This window comes from Danio rerio, chromosome 9 (assembly GCF_049306965.1).
Source record: "Danio rerio strain Tuebingen ecotype United States chromosome 9, GRCz12tu, whole genome shotgun sequence".
Classification (NCBI taxonomy): Eukaryota; Metazoa; Chordata; class Actinopteri; order Cypriniformes; family Danionidae; genus Danio; species Danio rerio.
The window spans coordinates 4,028,201-4,046,679 of NC_133184.1; the positions used below are offsets into that span (position 1 = coordinate 4,028,201).

General features: G+C 38.0%; 1 protein-coding gene across 15 annotated transcripts in view; it reads right to left on the reverse strand.

Moving 5' to 3' along the window:
- Positions 1-4,902: 4,902 nt before the first annotated feature.
- The window catches only part of mylka (myosin, light chain kinase a), a 166,585-nt gene continuing 153,008 nt past the window's right edge, over positions 4,903-18,479 (reverse strand). For 8 of the 15 annotated variants that reach the window (XM_073912401.1, XM_073912400.1, XM_073912402.1 and 5 more), the window contains 6 exons: positions 18,314-18,437; positions 13,391-13,543; positions 9,566-9,689; positions 9,361-9,451; positions 7,130-7,252; positions 4,903-5,647 (listed from right to left, as the gene is read on the reverse strand). In XM_073912401.1, coding sequence (XP_073768502.1) covers positions 5,415-5,647; positions 7,130-7,252; positions 9,361-9,451; positions 9,566-9,689; positions 13,391-13,543; positions 18,314-18,437 — 848 coding nt within the window. In that variant the 3' untranslated portion in view covers positions 4,903-5,414. Of the gene's footprint in view, positions 5,648-7,129; positions 7,256-9,360; positions 9,452-9,565; positions 9,690-13,390; positions 13,544-18,313; positions 18,438-18,479 lie in introns of all 15 variants that reach the window. The other 7 variants (XM_009304445.3, XM_017357739.3, XM_073912409.1 and 4 more) reach the window with 1 other exon arrangement.

Here is an 18,479-nt window from a genome sequence, read left to right on the forward strand (position 1 = left end):
TTTCTCCGGAAGTTCATGATTGGCTGAAAAACATAGCTGTACATGTAGCCCATTCTGAAAAATCCAATACTATTCTACGATAATAAATATAACAACACGCACACCACTCAATGTATCCCAAAAAATCAAACAATGTTTGTTTTCATGAACCTACATTTGCAAAAAATTATACATTATGTATGAAAATTGTATGTGTCTTGAATTATAGTAAGCGTATAATCACTTATTATTATTATTATTATTATTATTATTTTGTTTTTGCTTTTTAGTTAGCATTTACTTAAAATACCAAGGTTAAACTATGTGGTTAAACTCTGTGGGGTTAAACTTTTTTGATTACCATAATATAGCATGGTGAGTTGCTTTTTTTATAGCAGTAAAACCATGGTTAAATTTCGTAATGGTAGAAAATTAGAACAAAAGTTTTCAATTAACTGCACTGACTGGTTTTAAAAAGTACCTTTGATTGAACAGGTATTAGTTCAAATTTATTTACTGTATCATTTTAATTCACTACATTTCTGCAGCGTCTGTTGCTGAGGACACGTGGCGGCTGTTGTTTTTGTCAGCGCTGTTAAATAAGGACCAATCATTAGTTTGTGATTACTAAACGTTATATCACAATTTCAGCGGGATTACTTCAGCTAAATTTTAATTTGGGTAACTGTGAATATTTGTAGTAATTAATAGTTGTAAACAATTCTACAATGTTTAGTGTATAAATGTCTTCAAAATGATTAAATCTGAATGCGATTGAATGCAATATTCTGCTCTCTGGGCCGACAGGCGCCGTCTAGAGGTGAGTGTCTTTTGTAAACCAGCCCAGCTGTTTCTCGCGATGTTTTCTGCTTGTACTGTGGTGTACTTCGCGTTTCCTCGCGATACTTCTGTGCCGTTTGATTTATATCCAGTGGACAGGACAGGTGGCAGGGTGAGATATGTCGCTTATCTTAAATGCCTGTTGATGACTATTTTGGGCGAATATCTTGGTGTTACTCAGCATAAGTAAAGACGCCATTATGACTCGACAAAATTTACTTAGCATCACAAGTGTTGTTTTAGTGGAGTTTACCTTTATTTAACCGTTTTACACCAAATAACTACAGTAAACGGGAGTAAAACTGTAGAATATAGTAAGATAATTGCAGCAAAATTAAATGCAACTGCAATTTGCAATACATTGAAGTACAACTGAAGTAACAAGAAGTAAAGTGTAAGGAAAAAGAGGGTAAGATGAGTCATTTTTTACTCCTCAGTGTTGAGGAAAGTTACTTTCAGGCTTTATATGGTCCTGGAAAAGTCATGGAAGTTTGGCAAGGCATTTTCCAGGCCTGGAAAAGTTTTGGAAAAATAAATAAACCCAAAATGTTATGGAAAAGTAATGGAAATTTGATTAACAAATATCCGTGTACTTAAAATATATTTGAGATGATAATATTGGGTATATTTCAAATACAATTGCGATTTCTATCCCTTTAAATGAAAAAATATATTATTATGTGGATGATACAGTCATATACACAGCTGCATCTTTGCATCTGAAGGGTCCACCCAGTTGGCCCAATGCCGGTGTCCACTGGTGGATGAAGGTTCATTGCATGTTCGGTCTTTCCAGTGCACAATGTTGATTTATATTAAACTTAACTCATATCTAACTCCAATTTTAGTCTGAGGTGGTTTAGAATTAGAATATTAATATATTTATCCTCGTTTTATCTGACTCCAATTATAGAACATTGATAAGATTATTTTGTTTTCTTTCACATTATTTTAGATTATGATTGAATATTCTTTCGATTTGTTATTATACCTTATTCTCATTTACTCAGATTCCTATAGCATCCCGAGTCTTGCACCGGCCGGGTATACAATCTCTTAATACAAGCATGTCAGTCTTGGTCATTAAACAGAGGCGATTAACCACTCTCCTAAAAAAGCAGAACCCTACTTTACTCAATTTAGGAGATTTTTATGTGTTCCCCATAGATCTGTTATCTACTTAATCAAGACAAAGTATTTTAATAATAATCGCACAGGATTATAAGTTTGTAGATGAAGGCCTAAATACCCACATTTAGATTAGTTTCAACAATATTTTGTTGTTCTAAATAGAAAACTCATAGATGGCCTTTTACAGTCTAAGTATACTTGAATTAATGCCAATTTGTTAGTCGGATCTCTTTTAGTCCGTTACTAACCTGTACAGTGGCTTGTAGTGCTATGGACAACAACATTTACCAGTGATAATAACACGAGGTTTGAATAATTCAAAACATAATTTATTAGTCAGGTAAGTGTATTATGCCAATTCAATCAGTCAATTCATAAATGATCAATACAAAACATCAAATTATCAAAGACAAATCCAAGATGAAAAGATGCATACCTGACTTCAAAATATACATAACAAGGAGCATAAGCTCCATGTTACGGGCTGATCTGGGTAAGCAGAATCGCGCTGAGCCTTTCTCAAACCTTACCTTAAGTAATCCAAGAATTCCCTCAAGGAAAGGGGTGTGTGCATAACAAAGGGCATTTGCATTTAGTGCTGCCTGTGGAAAAGTCACACCCTTCACAGTGGTTCAAAAGATGCCTGAAGTTATATATTTATTGTTTTGATTATGTCTATTTCTGAGAGAATGAGACCATTGTACCAGTCGCACTGAGACATTTCAAATTATATCAAACACGATAGATAAAGTCAGTTTGGTTAATTTAGAACATTCAAACATTGAAATGACCATATGTGTGAGTTGGGGTGATTTGAAGCCTAGTTTCAGCAGGTTCAGATGCAAAAGCAGCAGGAGCTGGTTTTTCCCGCATTCCCACCTGCTGGGTTGTGGAGTCAACCGTCTCCGCTTTCAGCCCATGCCTGAATTGTCAAAGATATAAAAATATTTGCAATATCTCAACTCTTACACATCCAATATCTCGTTTGTCACAGAGGGCGTGCAGGGAATGTTTGTGAATAAACGTGAAAGTGTCAAACTGCAGTTAAAGTCGACAAATTAAAAATGAAACACCCAAATTACATGAAACTCCGGAGGAAATGTGGATAGCATGGTGCCGCAATGATGTTAATCAGATGATGTGCTATAACATGTAAAACAGCATCATGAAAGGAACATTCAAAAAGCAACTCATGTAAACATCTTAGTCTTATTATTATCTTAATTAGATTAAAGCAAATAATTCGATTACCATGTAAACATAGTCACTGTGTAAAGCATTAGAGTTGCATTGGCTGTGTAAAAAAGGCCAGCCAGTAGGTGCTGTAGAGCAACCAACTCCCATGCGGAAGGTCGCCAGTTCGATACCAGCTCGAGGTGGGTTGGGTGGTGTAGGACTGGTGGGGATACAGCTGCACAGCAATTGAACAAACACTGTGTAGTCAAAATGTTTATTAGGGTCCAAGCAAATAGGTTAGAGACAACTCTTCTTTTTTTATTTTGTTCATTAATACAGGGAAATATTTCTATATGCCTACCCATACACGCCATTTTAAGCGTGTAGAGGAAGGTGTAAGAGCTATTTCTGCTTAGAGGATGTTGTCACTTTTTATTTAGTGAGATGTTTTATGAAATAAGTGTGTTAGAAAAGCATGCTTTAGGGTATAAAGACTCCTTTTCACTGCATGACTGGAAGTCATTCATTTCCAATGGAGAGTAGTGCGGGAGCTGCGTGGAGTTCCGATGAAGTCCGTATGCGGAAAATTTGGATCTGATTTGAGCTGCGGATCCGTTGAAATATTTGTACTCCTGCGACTAGACCATATGCGACCGGATGTGATGTATTTCACTGTTGTCTAAGCAGGTCCATGTGCGTGAGATGAGAAATAATTGTTTATGTGGTTATTTTGTAAATAAGAAAAAGTCTATATATATATAAAACATTTCTATTTATAAATGCAAGTATAAAAAATATATTTTTATGATGTCTCCACACTCCAATATTTTTATCGGTCTATGAGTTTCTAGTATTCATTAATTTATTCAAGCATGATGAACGCACAGAGAATATAGACTCTTACTTTTATTTCGGAGACTGCGAGAACAGCTTCTCCCATGGTGTACGTCAGAACTGAAAATTTTGTGCGACTGCCACAAGGGGGCGTAATCCAACAGTCGTGTCTAAGGCTGTTTCTCAATTCCAAGAATGCAGAGAACGGACTTGTGTTCTTGTGGAGACCGGTCTTGCCAGGTGTCCTCGGAAGAACGAACTCAGGAGACCGCGAGGGCAGAGAACGCGTCCTTTGAGAAATGGGATGCTGCGTTTTTCCTGATGGTCATGTGACCTTCACGCGTTTTAAATGGAAATTATTTAAACATTACAGCATTCATACAACGATTTATTGTTTCCCCCCTCTTCAAAATATATACTTTGCATAAAAACATTATAAATATACCCTGCACAATATAAATAAAACAGATTTTAATACAAATTTCAGCAAACAAACAACCCTTAATGTGTTTATTCCTTTATTAAGATATTCATGTTAATGTTTACTTTCACCGTTTCATTTAGGGAAACTCCTGAGGTAAATAAGTGATTTCTCTGAACTTTAATAATAAATCTAAATAAAATGCTACGCTTCCCACCTCCAGCTGCAATGACTTCTGGGACTTCCAGAGCGAGTTCGGTGCTCAAGTCTGCATCGGTGCGTCCTCGATATCAAGAACACATCTGGGAAGTTTCACGCGTCCTCCGTACTCGCGGTCTTGAGTATTGGAACTGAACTTAGGCAGCTGATGATGACGTTGCACGAGAACACGAGGATGCAAGACCGCTGAAGAACGCATATTGAGGAACAGCCTAAATGTCATGTGCAGTGGAAAGGCGGCTTAACTGTCAATAAACAGACACTTTTAGTTCTTTTTGAGTGAGCACACACAAACAAAAGACTATGTGATCAAAATTTATTCTTTAAAAAGTGAATAACAATTGTAGTGTTCTCATACCAACACAAACCGCACCGTCAAACATGTAAATATGGGGAAATATGAAAGAGATATGATCTACAGACTTTGGTAATAAAATTCTGCTACAGTGACGGAGGGTGAAAAAGTGGAAAATGTCTCCAAACCAAAAACGCGACCTAACATGGGTTTTACAGTGTTCAATAAAGCCGTCCAAACAGACAGGAAGTGCAGGTAATTCAAACACACAGTCTGGAGCGGGTCACACATGAATGAGTTTACCGTGGAAAAACCTTCTTTCGTAAAATGAGACAACGGAGGGTAAGTGATATTAAAGATGTGATCAATCGGACTTTGGCTGATGCATAAATACAAAAAGAATGAATCAGAAGTGCAATAAAAGAAGCTGATCTGAGGTCTTCATCATCCTCGTCATCATTTGGAAGTCCAGAAGAAGTGAAAATAAAAGCACCAAGTGAAAGAGAGAAACATGCCAGGCTACTCTTCCTCCTCTTCTTCTTCTCCCATCACCTCTACGATGAGTTCAGCGGTGCAGGTGGTCTCCCCGAGGCTGTTCATGGCCTTGCAGGTATATTTTGCGTCATCATCGCCGTTGACCTCAGAAATGACCAGACTACAGTTTCCGTCCTCGTCATAATCTATCTGAAAATGGCGCGTCTCTTTAATGGGCTGATCGTCCTTATACCACACCACCTCTGGGTCAGGATAACCTAACAGTGAACAATTACAGGATGAATATCTGACACAAAACAGCATGAATATACTACTGATTTTAAAATTAGGGGTGAGGGGAAATTTTTGGTCACTTTGTGAAGTTTGTTTATAAACGAATTTCGAGAGAATCACATGCTTATGATATATATATTCAATTTATGATTCAACAATCAGACGATTCCTAAGCCACTATAAATACCCTAAGTTCCATATAACAGCCATCTTTGTTTTGAAGAATCCCCCCTTCCACCCCTACTCCTCCACCTTTCCTAGATAGGTGGCATGGTGGCCCAGTGGTTAGCACTGTTGCCTTACAGCAAGAACATCACTGGTTCTAGTTCTTACCAAGCCAGCCAATGTTTCTGTGCGGAGTACACGTTCTCCCCGTGCTCACGTGGGTTTTCCCCCGGGTTTCCTCCCACCATCCAAAACATGCAACTTAAGTTAATTGACTAATCCAAATCGACACTATAGACATGCTCCTAGTAAATAGTTATCTCTTAAGAGCAATCATTATCTGTTCATTAGTTACTACAGCAGGGGAGTTCTCGAGATCTGCCTCTTGACAGTTTAAATGTACAATTCCCCTAATAACAAACCATATACTAAGATGTTTGGCTTAAGCTACTATTTAGATGCTTATCAATAGTTAATTAATAACCCAGCTACTAGTAGTGCTGTGTTTTTACCAGAAAAGTGTCCTATCACGCCATCATCAGAATACACTAGGGCTGTCAAAAGTATCGAGTTCAGTACCAATAAGTACTGACATTTTAAAAACGTGCATTTCCCGTTCACATTTGAGCACTGATTGGCCACTGTGTTCACATGCTAAACAGAAATGATTGTGATTGGGCATGAAGGTCATCAGTTTACCACTGTTCAAAGACCTCAAACATAGATACAATATTAGCATTGTCACGCACGCATACAGCTGAGATCATCCAACATAATCTTAACAAATTGTTATTCATCATAATGTTTTCTTTGAATGAGAGAACAGAATAATTTTCACATAATTGGGAAGTAAATATTCTAGCCTACAATTCTGGTTACTTAAAAGTCAGACACATTCAGTGTGTTTTTTGGACCTTATTTGAGCTACAATTTTTCTCCAAAACCTATTAACCAAGCATACATTAAAAAATAAAAAATAAACGCAATCATATACATCAATATTTCTCACATATTATAGTAGCACAGTTTGTGTTAAATGCAAAAACAATACATGTTGATCAATGTTATGTAATAAGTAGCTGAAATAAGCACAAATGTCAGGGCATGTCAAAACAACTTAGGGGCCCCAAAATCCCAAAGTGGTGCTCAGACCCCCGAGGGTTGATGTAATTTTGTAAAAAAAAAAAAAAAGGATTGTAAATACCCATCATTCATTCATTCATTTTCTTATCAGCTTAGTCCCTATATTAAGGGCCACAGCGGAATGAACCGCAGATACCCATCACTCATATCATTTTTACCTTCAATTTTGCAGTCAAATCGAGCAGCGCTTCCCTCCACCACCTCCACATCTTTGATAACAGAGCTGAACGTGGGCTTCATCAAAGTTTTTGCCTCCAATTCAGCAGCAAACTGTTTAGCATCTGCTTTGAAAGACAAGATTTTCATGTTAAAGACTTTACAATGGCAATTTCTATCATTTTTTTAATAAATTAACTTATTAAACAGATTACAAAACATTGCAAACTTTTAAACCTATGTATTTATTTATTCGTGTAAACAGTTTCACCTAATAATACAAAGGATGCCATTCAAATAAAAAGGTACTTTTAATTGTAACTTATATTATTCACAGTTCTGATATTTTTGACATGCTTAAATAGAACTTAAAGACGTCCTCATAATGTATATGATTTCATTATTACATCTGCAATATTTGAAATACTGTTAAGGTGTACTGCAGGTAAATGAAATATACTTTAACAATTTTTACCGTATATTTACTAATTACTTTGAACAAATCTAAAACTTTTTAACTAATTGTAAAGTATACAATATAATACTATCCTATACACACACTTCAGTTAGTATCACTTCAGCATTTCTCACAGCATATTTTTTTAGGTTTTATGACTCATTAGCTTATTATTTTGTTGTTTATTAAATGTTCCATAAATAATTTATCAAATAAATAACAGTAATATAAATAAAAATGTGTTTTAGTGATGACTGACAGTTGAATTCTTATGAGTCTTTATAAAAAAATTGCGTTGTGATGGTTGAATTAATACATTCCTTTCATCAGAGAACTGACATTCAAACTATTGCCTTCAGCTAGCTCTCTGCAACTCTCACATGGTCACCCACTGAAGCTAAGCAGGGCTGCGCCCGGTCAGTACCTGGATGGGAGACCACATGGGAAAGCTAGGTTGCTGTCGGAAGTGGTGTTAGTGAGGCCAGCAGGGGGCGCCCAACCTGCGGTCTGTGTGGGTCCTAATGCCCCAGTATAGTGACGGGGACTCTATACTGCTCAGCGCCGTCTTTCGGATGAGACGTTAAACCGAGGTCCCGACTCTCTGTGGTCGTTAAAAAATCCCAGGATGTCCTTCGAAAAAGAGTAGGGGTTTAACCCCGGCATCCTGGCCAAATCTGCCCACTGGCCTCTGTCCATCATGGCCTCCTAACCCTCCCCATATCATAATTGACTTCATCAATCTGTCTCCTCCCCACCAATCAGCTGGTGTGTGGTCTGGCGCAAAATGGCTGCCGTCACGTCATCCAGGTGGATGCTGCACACTGGTGGTGGATGAGGAGATTCCCCCCATTGTGTAAAGCACTTTGAGTGCCCAGAAAAGCGCTATATAAATGTAACAAATTATTATTATTAAGATGATTATATGGCATAGGACATGGTGATATCGTGAGTGTAATCCGATTGAAGTCTTGAATTGAGACAGAAATGTAGGGCGGTGCTTGATTTTATCCTTTGGGAACCGATTGGTTCATTTGAAGGTGGGCATTGCTGTTCGGACTTTCAGCAGTAAAAATGAAACCCCACTGAACTGAACTAAACTGAACTTCAACTCTGAAAACGACTGACACAGTTTCAAATTTCATAGAACTTCTATGTAAAGCTGCTTTGACACACATTGTAAAAGCACTATATAAATAAAGATGAATTGATATTTGATATTTTTTACAGAATAATAAGGTGCATAGATACAGTGTTTATAACAAGCACCACTATATACATATAAAAATAAGAGTAAATTTAGATTTCATGTCGGCTTTAACACAATGGCTCAATGTGTTAATTCACTAGCTAAGGCTCAATCCCATTTCTACCCCCATACTAAATTCTGATACCTGATGATTTCACAAAATATTCATCAGAATTGTCTTGTAGCAAGCAATTAGTTTTTTTTAGCATGTCTGGAATAACATTTATGTTGTTGAACGTTTATTTATGTTGCGGTTACATCCATTAACATGGGCTCTGTGTATAACCTCAGTTTTGTGCTTCTTTTGTAACAGAAACCCCTGAGGAAACCTGGAGTCTCATACTTTTTTTTTAACCTGGGTTAACTAAGTTTCTTAGCAGAATATTTTCAGTCGTACCCCTTCATACTCTGTTTCAAGAGCCAAGAGGAAGGTGTAGGCATAAGAGTAGGGGCATGCAATAGAATTGGGATTGAGCCCTAGTCAATGTCAGTCTTGTATTTAAGGTTTAGTTTGAAAAGAAAACTGATACCTTCTGTGGGGGAACTTTTTTTGGCATGAACACCTGCCATCAATGCCATGTTAGACAGTCGACCAATAGCTCGTACCGCATGCCCTGTTTTCTGGAAAAGAGAAACAATCATACGACAACGCATTCGTTAAAGAAATAGTTGGTAAGTACTACAATATATAATCATTTTCAATTTTGTCATTGTACTTTTTTTTCAGATCCTCACCTGCCACTTTCTTCTCAGAATATACTTCTTCATCCTCTCTTTGGAAAGTTTCTTGGCCTCCATGTTGGTGGTGTCTTGTTTAAGCCATGGATGCTGGAAACACTGGTCACAGGTCAGGCGAGCTCTGCAAACACACACACACACACCTATCTGTAACTGTGCTATAATATTGACATCAAGGAAGAAAGGGAATTGTAAGTACCTTTAACAGAGAACTAAACTTTTCTGCTGTACCTCAGAGAGCACAGACGCATGATGCAGAATGGAGAAAATCTACTTAATCAGACATGTGAATGACTAAGACAAATTAAGCATTTGTGTCTTGATTGAACTAAAACACTACGCAACGCTCTGATACAAACCACCAAAGCTTTTTTTAAAGCATGATTTCAACTTTGCCATCAGACTAACTGTAACAGTCGGATGCTGGACAATGGAGTTAGGGATTCACATGCAGTTTATTAAACAAGCAATGGTCAAACGGGTGCAAACAGTATCATAGGGGTAATCCAAAAGCATAGTCAGTCACAGGTGAGTAGGGATAGCTGACGTGAAACGTTTCGACACAGTGTGAAGAAGTGTGTTTCGAAACACTGCACTGAAGTATGATCTGAAACATTCCGGGTCACATGACCTAGGTCAGGGGTGTCCAAACTCGGCCCTAGAGGGCCGGTGTCTTCCAAAGTTTAGCTCCAACTTCCTTCAACACACCTCCCTGGAATTTTCTAGTAAACCTAGAATGAGCTTGATTAGCTGGTTAAGGTGTGTTTAATTGGGGTTGGAACTAAAATATGCAGAACACCGGCCCTCCAGGACCGAGTTTGGACTCCCCTGACCTAGGTGATTCAAAACACCCATGTAGCATAACTAAAGTGTTTCAAAACACTAGGTCAGGTAACTCAAAATAAAGCGATTCAAAGCATCGTCCATCTCCGAAGCGTTTCGAGACCTGGCGACTCTTAATAATATGTTTCTATTTTATGACCAAAACAAGACATATTTATTAACAAAGTGTTCATTCGGACGACAAACCAATGTCAAAACAAAACACATTACAAGAACAGAGTATTTAAAAACCAACATAGCTGCATCACCCTGGATTTGAGCCTATTATCTCAACATGCTAGTGTGGAACTCTGACTGCTTCACTACAGTAAATGACTTGAAATTTTAATGTTACAAATGTGGGATTTACCTTGATTAGCTAAACTGTTTCTTTGATGAAGCTGTTTCAGAGCAATACATGAGGTGACACTGTAAAGACGAGTTTCAAAACATTTCGATGCTTCGACTGTTTCAGTGTTTCATGAAGCCTCGCTTTGCCCACCACTACAGGCGAATGGTCAGTACAGGTGGCAAAGAATCGATACAAACGTTATAAGAAGGCAAAGACGCAGACAAAGAAAGACTTTGTGGTGTTGTAGACTAACAAGACTCAGCCATGATGTGTGCGTGTGCGGTGTTGATAGTCCATCTGATTAGTCCTAAACAGATCAGCGGTGTGTTTGCAATCAAGGGGAATCTAGGCCAGTTGTGTGACTGAAGTGCATGATGGGATTTGCAGTGCAGTTGAATCTGTGTTCTTCAGCAGTCTGCAAGAGCGACACTGCTGGTAATCATAACCCTAATCATCAATTAAGTTTATTTTTAAACATTTCAAAATACATTATCATGTTAGCAGACAATTGCATTTTCACACGTGACCAACAGTTATTCAAATAGAATTATTAGCAAACTATTAATCTAACGGAGGTGACAGTGCTGAGAATTGACATCTTACAATGGTGAAAAAGTGAAGTAATTTGAACTGTTTGAATTATTTAGCAAATGGATGAAATACTGTATTACCACAAACACAACAAACAGTGTGAATCTTATTGTTTCAAAAGCTTTTTTCAAGATTTACATTTTATTTTATTCCTCAAGACTCAAGACTTCATTCTTTCAAAAAACATGGATTTTATTTAGTGCCCATTTTGTTTTAATCATGATGCTAGATGCTAATAAAAGCTGCTATACATTTCAATATAATACATTTCAAACAATTTACTCTGATTAATTTAATTGAAGGGTGGTGTTTTTTTTAAATATTTAAAATATTCTGAAAATGTAAAACGTATCTGAACCTATGTGACACCTTTAGGGTGACAATAAATCAAATAAATAATAAATAAATAAATACAAATTTAATAAGCTTGTACTGCTCAATTTCAAACTAATTAAAATCAGTTGTTACTTTTGAGTTTACACACAGTATATGCAGTATATATATATATATATATATATATATATATATATATATATAGATGTTTTGTTGATTATGATGAAATTTTTTTTAGAGTTTAAGAGTGTGAATATACTGTTTGAAAACCAAAAATCAAAACAATTACCTCTCATATTTTCTGATTTATTACGTTTTCATAAATGTCTGATGGTGTTGACATGCATCTTACATGACATGCAATTGATATGAAATATCTTTAAGTGTTGCTTTAGATAAAGCATGCTTTTTCGTTAATAAAATAATTATTGTACCCTTTTAATTGCATATGAATGACACTTCACTTTTTTAGATGTAATGAAAATACTGTAAGTGTCGTAAATATGATGATAATAAAGTTAAATTGAAGACGATAGTTTTGTTAAATGCATTTATTTATTCATTTTCTTGTCGGCTTAGTCCCTATATTAATCCGGGGTCGCCACAGCGAAATTAACCGCCAACTTATCCAGCAAGTTTTTACGCAGCAGATGCCCTTCCAGACGCAACCCATGGGAAACATCCACACACACTCATACACTCCGGACAATTTAGCCTACCTAATTCACCTGTACTGCATGTCTTTGGACTGTGGGGGAAACCGGAGCACCCGGAGGAAACCCACGCGAAGGCAGGGAGAACATGCAAACTCCACACAGAAACAGCAACTGAGCCGAGGCTCAAACCAGCGACGTTCTTGCTGTTAAGCGACAGCACTACCTACTACGCCACTGCCTCGCACTTGGTAAATACTTTCTGTTATTATCCCTCAGAAGTCAGAGTGTAAACAATGTGTAAACTTTGATTCTACAGTTATTCTTATAGTGAACAATTAATACATGCAAGTTAATCCATTGAAATAAAAATAATCATCAATCAAATTCTTAACATTTGCATCTGCGTTTAAAGTGGAAGTTCTTTCTCTGCTGATGTAAGTTTGACAGCTTTAGCTACAATAATCGTAGCCACGCCCCTCTTACCATTAGTTTGCTATGAGAAAATGAGGAGCAAAAGAAATCCCTGCCCTTTACCTAATACTTTGTTTCAGTCAGAAGTATATCATTAATTTTCTGCTTAGTCCCTTTATTAATCTGGGGTCACCACAGCGGAATGAACCGCCAACTTATCCAGCATATGTTTTATGCAGCGGATGCCCTACCAGCTGCAACCCATCTCTGGGAAACATCCATACACACTCAAACACTATGGACATTTAAGCCTACCCAATTCACCTGTACCGCATGTCTTTGGACTGTGGGGAAAACCAGAGCACCCGGAGGAAACCTACACGAACGCAGGGAGAACATGCAAACTCCACACAGAAATGCCAACTGACCCAGCCGAGGCTCTAACCAGCGACCTTCTTGCTGTGAGGCGACAGCACTACTTACTGCGCCACTGCATTGCCCTAGGAGTATATCAACATATTGAAATGAAAGTCTCAGCAACTTCCAGCTCACGCAGACTTTAATTTTTAAATCTAATTGTGGTTATAGTTGTTTAAATTGTTTTGTCACACTAATATTTTCAAGTATATTCTGAATAAAGTAGAGAGATGTGTTTACTTCATGTCTTTCTTTAGCAGATTACTGATAAAGTCTTTGGCCTCTTCTGAGATCTCATCAAATGCCTCGTCTTCAAAGTCCCACGTCGCTGAGGTCACATTTGACAGCGTCTCGTTATCATTGTCCCCCATGAACGGAGACAAACCACTGACACTAGAGAAAAAATGAATGAAAGAAACAAGTCAACTTTCATAGAGAAGACAGTAAAGTGGGTAAAAAATGGTAAATATAACATAATTATTTTATTTTGTGGTGATAGTGTGGAGAGACCCCACTCATGATTGTGAAGCGCTTTGGGTGTATGCAGGGCCGGCGCTTTCATAGAGGCGACCTAGGCGGCCGCCTAGGGCGGCAGAACAGAGAGGGCGGCGTCCCCGAAACTACCCTCGCCACCCGCGCCCTCATCCGCGTCTAGAGTGGCAGAATAGATAGAGCGGCATCCCCAAAACTATCCTCGCCACCCGCGGCCACAATTATATCCGCGTCTAGGGTGGCAGAATTTAGAGAGCGGCGTCCCCGAAACTACCCTCGCCACCCGCGCCTCAGTTATATCCGCATCTAGCGCGGCAGAATAGAGAGGGTGGCGTCCCCTAAACTACCCTCACCACCCATGCCTCATTTATTTGATTGATATAATTTAAGGAAATGACTGTATCTGCTTGTGATAGTGTTGTTACATTCAAATGTTTTAAAGGCAGAGAGTGTCATTTTTTAGAACTAGGGATTCACAACGTAGTTTGATGAGGACACGACTTGAGTGTGAAATTATGGGAGTTGTGGTCTACGATGCATACTACAAGACTGCTGCATTAATCATGTTGATGGATGAGCTAAAGTATTCAACACTTCTTATCATGATAGTATGAAGCAGAATAAGACTGAAAGTTGTGGAAGTGAAACGAGAGAAACGCTGAGACAATTGCCGATGAGAGACGAGCGCAACGTGGGACAAAAACAGCAGAGCTTTTATTATGCCATAGTCCACCACTTCCAGTTCTTCTCCTCATGATTTCATGGAGAAGCAGCAGCGCTTTTTTATCATACTAAATACATTTTAGGCCTCTGATATACTGCTGCTGTGTGCAGTCTAATAAAACACACAACATAATAAAGAGTCATAGAAGAGCTGCACAATTCTGAGGGGAATCGTGATTTTTTTTTTTTTGCCTAAAATAAAGATAACGATTTTCTCACGATTCTGTAGATGTAAAATAAAGGTTAATAGGAGTGGGCTATTATTATTGTTATTCTCAAACATGTGGTAAAACAGCAATAGGCTTTGTGTAGCTGTACTGTTGGTTAAAATGCAAAATTTTGTATAGACTTGGAGTGGTGGACTTGAACAGACGTTAGATTTGTCCTGGTCATTAATGCTGATGATAAGTCTGATGTTGAATTATTGTGTTTGAGACATATGCTTACAATCTGTCATTTTCTGCTTAAAATCTGTCACTGGCGTGATTTTCATGAATACAGAAGACTGGGTGGGTATTGTTGCATTTCAGCGGGTTTTAGATACTTTTTGGTTTGGAATCAGTCAGCCACATCTGGCAACACTGTGTGCGCTTTCGGTTTTATTTTCACTGCTAAGAACGGCTCATACTTTCCGCGCGGCTCACAAACGATCACTCTGTGCCACAAACTGAATGTTATTTACAACTTTATTACCTGTTATTCACAGCCTATGCAGGTTCTGTTCACTAAAGTAGACTTCATTCAGAGGCGCGTGCTCGCCCTCTCTGTGGTAACAGCTGACGGTCAGCTCACGTCACATGATTTTGCGGTCGCGAATACATCGTTACATTTTTGGGGTGAATTATATCTTATAAATACAGCATGTGACTCTTTCAACACCATTTGGAGGTTTCTACGTTGCTGAACAACGTATGTAAAACAGTGTAAAGACTTGTGCGGCCACTTTTGCTTCTCTCCTGAAAATATGATTGACAGAATTATAGAAATGCTGGCTTAAGATCGTCTAGGGGGTCGAATCGAGATCTTTTTACGATTAATTGTGCAGCTCTAAATCATAGGTATATCCCTGTTTTCTATAAAACCAATATAAAAATCTCAAGGACACAAGTATATATATATATATATATATATATATATATAACACTGTTCTAATGTATTTCTAGGATATTTCAATAAAAACAACATCTTATCATGTTGTGCCTTTAAAGTATCATACATATAAGTTACTAGGCTTTTATTCTGAGGATTTTGGAGTATGGTATTATTTACTAGCCCAAATTAACAGAGCACACTACCAAATCACTACTAAAAATTTTCCTTAAGTTTTTAAGCTAAGTTAAAGACATAACTAACTAACTAAATTTTACAAAGTAAAAGCTTCCATTCTGAGCCAGGTACAAATGGAGTTTTAAATCAAATGCATGTCTATTATCTGAACATCTGACGAGCATCTAACTGCATATCTGATTCCCCTGGGAATTTTAAGCCACCATAATGCAAGGGTGAAATGTTTTCCCATTAAGGGGACTGTTGTATAATGAAGCAGGCATGGCTGTATATGCACACATCCCTACTGGTAGTTGTATTGGTAAAAGATTTGTAGACAAAATAAAACCCTACTAAAAGTCTCATTGTATTGCCCAGGCAAGGCAATAGGTTCACTATTTTGATGAGAACCTAACAAAAAGAATGCTAACCCCTTTTTATTTCAAACTGGAAAAAACAAAACTGTTCCCAATAGTGTGGTTACAAATTTAAAATTTGCAATTAAAATGTCAGAAACACACACTTGATAGTGTAAATAAAAGTACACAGGGAGTATTGTTTTTACCAATTTTACTTATTTTTGAGCATTCACGCATACAGTACTCAGTATTTGACATGGATCACAACTTTTCATCAAATTTGTCCTAAAACTATTGAAAAACATCTATTCTTATTCATTTTGAAAACATTTTGATCCACTTCAAACTACTGTATACAATTTGATCTAGTTTTTCCTAATAATTTGACCAGTAAAAATAATGTAATGTTATTAGTTATTAGCTGTTGTTATGCCAGGGGTGCTCAAACTCCATCCTGGAGGGCCGGTGTCCTGCATATTTTAGTTCCAACCCCAATTAAACACACCTGAACCAGCTAACCAAGCACTTTCTAGGTATACTAGATACTTTCAGACAGGTGTGTTGAAGAAAGTTGGAGAAACTATGCAGGACACCGGCTCTCCAGGACGGAGTCTGAGCACCCCTGCCTTAGGTTATGGCTAGTTTTGTTAGTTTTGTTTTTGAATTTGCCACTATGCTGACACATAGGCATTTGTAGCTCGGCCCTCTTTTCTAAAAGCACAATATAATTCAAATTAAGAGCAACAGTCACACCAGCCTGATCTCATGAGGAAACGTAAGTATTTTACGGTTTGTCAGTTTAGTGAGTAATTAGTACGAATTTGTTCAGTTGTACGAAAATGCACGATTTTAAAAAGAAGGCGTGGCACCCAACCCCACACCTAACCCCAACCGTCATTGGGTGATGAGCAAATTATACAAAATTGTACGAATTAGATTGTACGAATTAGCCACTAAGGCCCCGTTTACACTAGTGCGTTTTAGTTTGAAAACGCATAAGTTTTGCTACGGTTACGACATCCGTCCACACTACGCCGGAGTTCTTGAGCGCCGAAAACGGAGCTTTTTGAAAACGCTGGAGAGGCCGTTTTCATTCTGAAACGCAGCTGCTCCGTCTCAGTGTGGATGGGGAAAGACGGAGACATCTGAAAACGGAGGCGGGGCTGCAGACATTCGCCTCTCTGATTGGGGCTTTTCCTGAATATTAAGTAGCCTAACACACAGTTCAGTCCTGAATCTTCTCCGTGTAAGTTCAGACATCGCAAGTTTGATCAAGGCTGCATCTCTTCTTCTCAGTTTGATATGGAAAACATACCGAGGACACGCGTCAATCTTCACAGGGAACAGTGTACTTTATAACTTCATTTACATCACCTTGGCTACGTTGTTTCACTTTTTCAACAATAAAATGTAAACTGGATATAAGGAACTGCCTATTTTTATTTTAATATTAACAACTAAACAGACAGCAGAAATGTTGAGGCGTCGTGCTGCATGAGCGTCATCTTCACTGTGTGCATATTTATAACAAAACGGAGCCGATAACAACTGCCTTCTTTCAATTTCAGTGAAAATACGAAACACACCCTCTCTTTTGCTGAATATCAGTTTTAATAATGGATAATGGCCATTATAAAAGTATAACATACAATAAGTTTATACATTATAGGAAATAAAGGCAAGCGATCAGTCACTATACAGAATGTAGGCTACGTGGTTTCATTAATCATTAACTTATCTTTGCGCTCAGCCAAAACACGTTACCTGAGAACAAGTAATAGATTCCAATGACCAAAGTCAGGGAATATGTCGTTAGATAAAGACAACAAGATGAATGAAATATCACGTTTAATAAATATAGTGAGATTAGATCCAGCGCGAGATGCTTGATGAGAAGTCCGACTAGCAGAGCTCTCATCTGGGTAGACTGGCTCCAGCGATTGCCAAAGTGTGTGTGTGTGGTCACGTAATGTGCGTTTTCAGCGTTTTGGTGTGGACGGAGAGCAGTTCAGAAACGCTGGGTAAAACGCGAGTGTGGACGCGGATCGTTTTCATTCTAAAACGCCGTTTTAAAACTAAAACGCACTAGTGTAAACGGGGCCTAAATTAAAAGTTACGAATTGCCATGAGATTGCATTGGTCACACAATTAGGATCAAAGGCTAAAAGGGTGTAGATTCAAAGAGTTATAAAACATTTCTGGGGTATTTTGAGCTAAAAATTCACAAACACACTCTAGGGACATCAGTGATTTATTTTACATCTCGTGAAAAGGTGCATTTAGGATGATTTTGTTTGTTTGTTCTGTGTGAACATGTACTCACAGGATGTAGCAGATCACTCCTATACTCCACATGTCTGTCGCATAACTGATGGCCTCATAATTGATCACCTCTGGAGCCACAAACTCAGGGGTTCCAAACAGGACTTTGAGAGATCCAGCATTCTCTACGGCCATCCCCAAAACACACACAAACAAATTTAAGATCC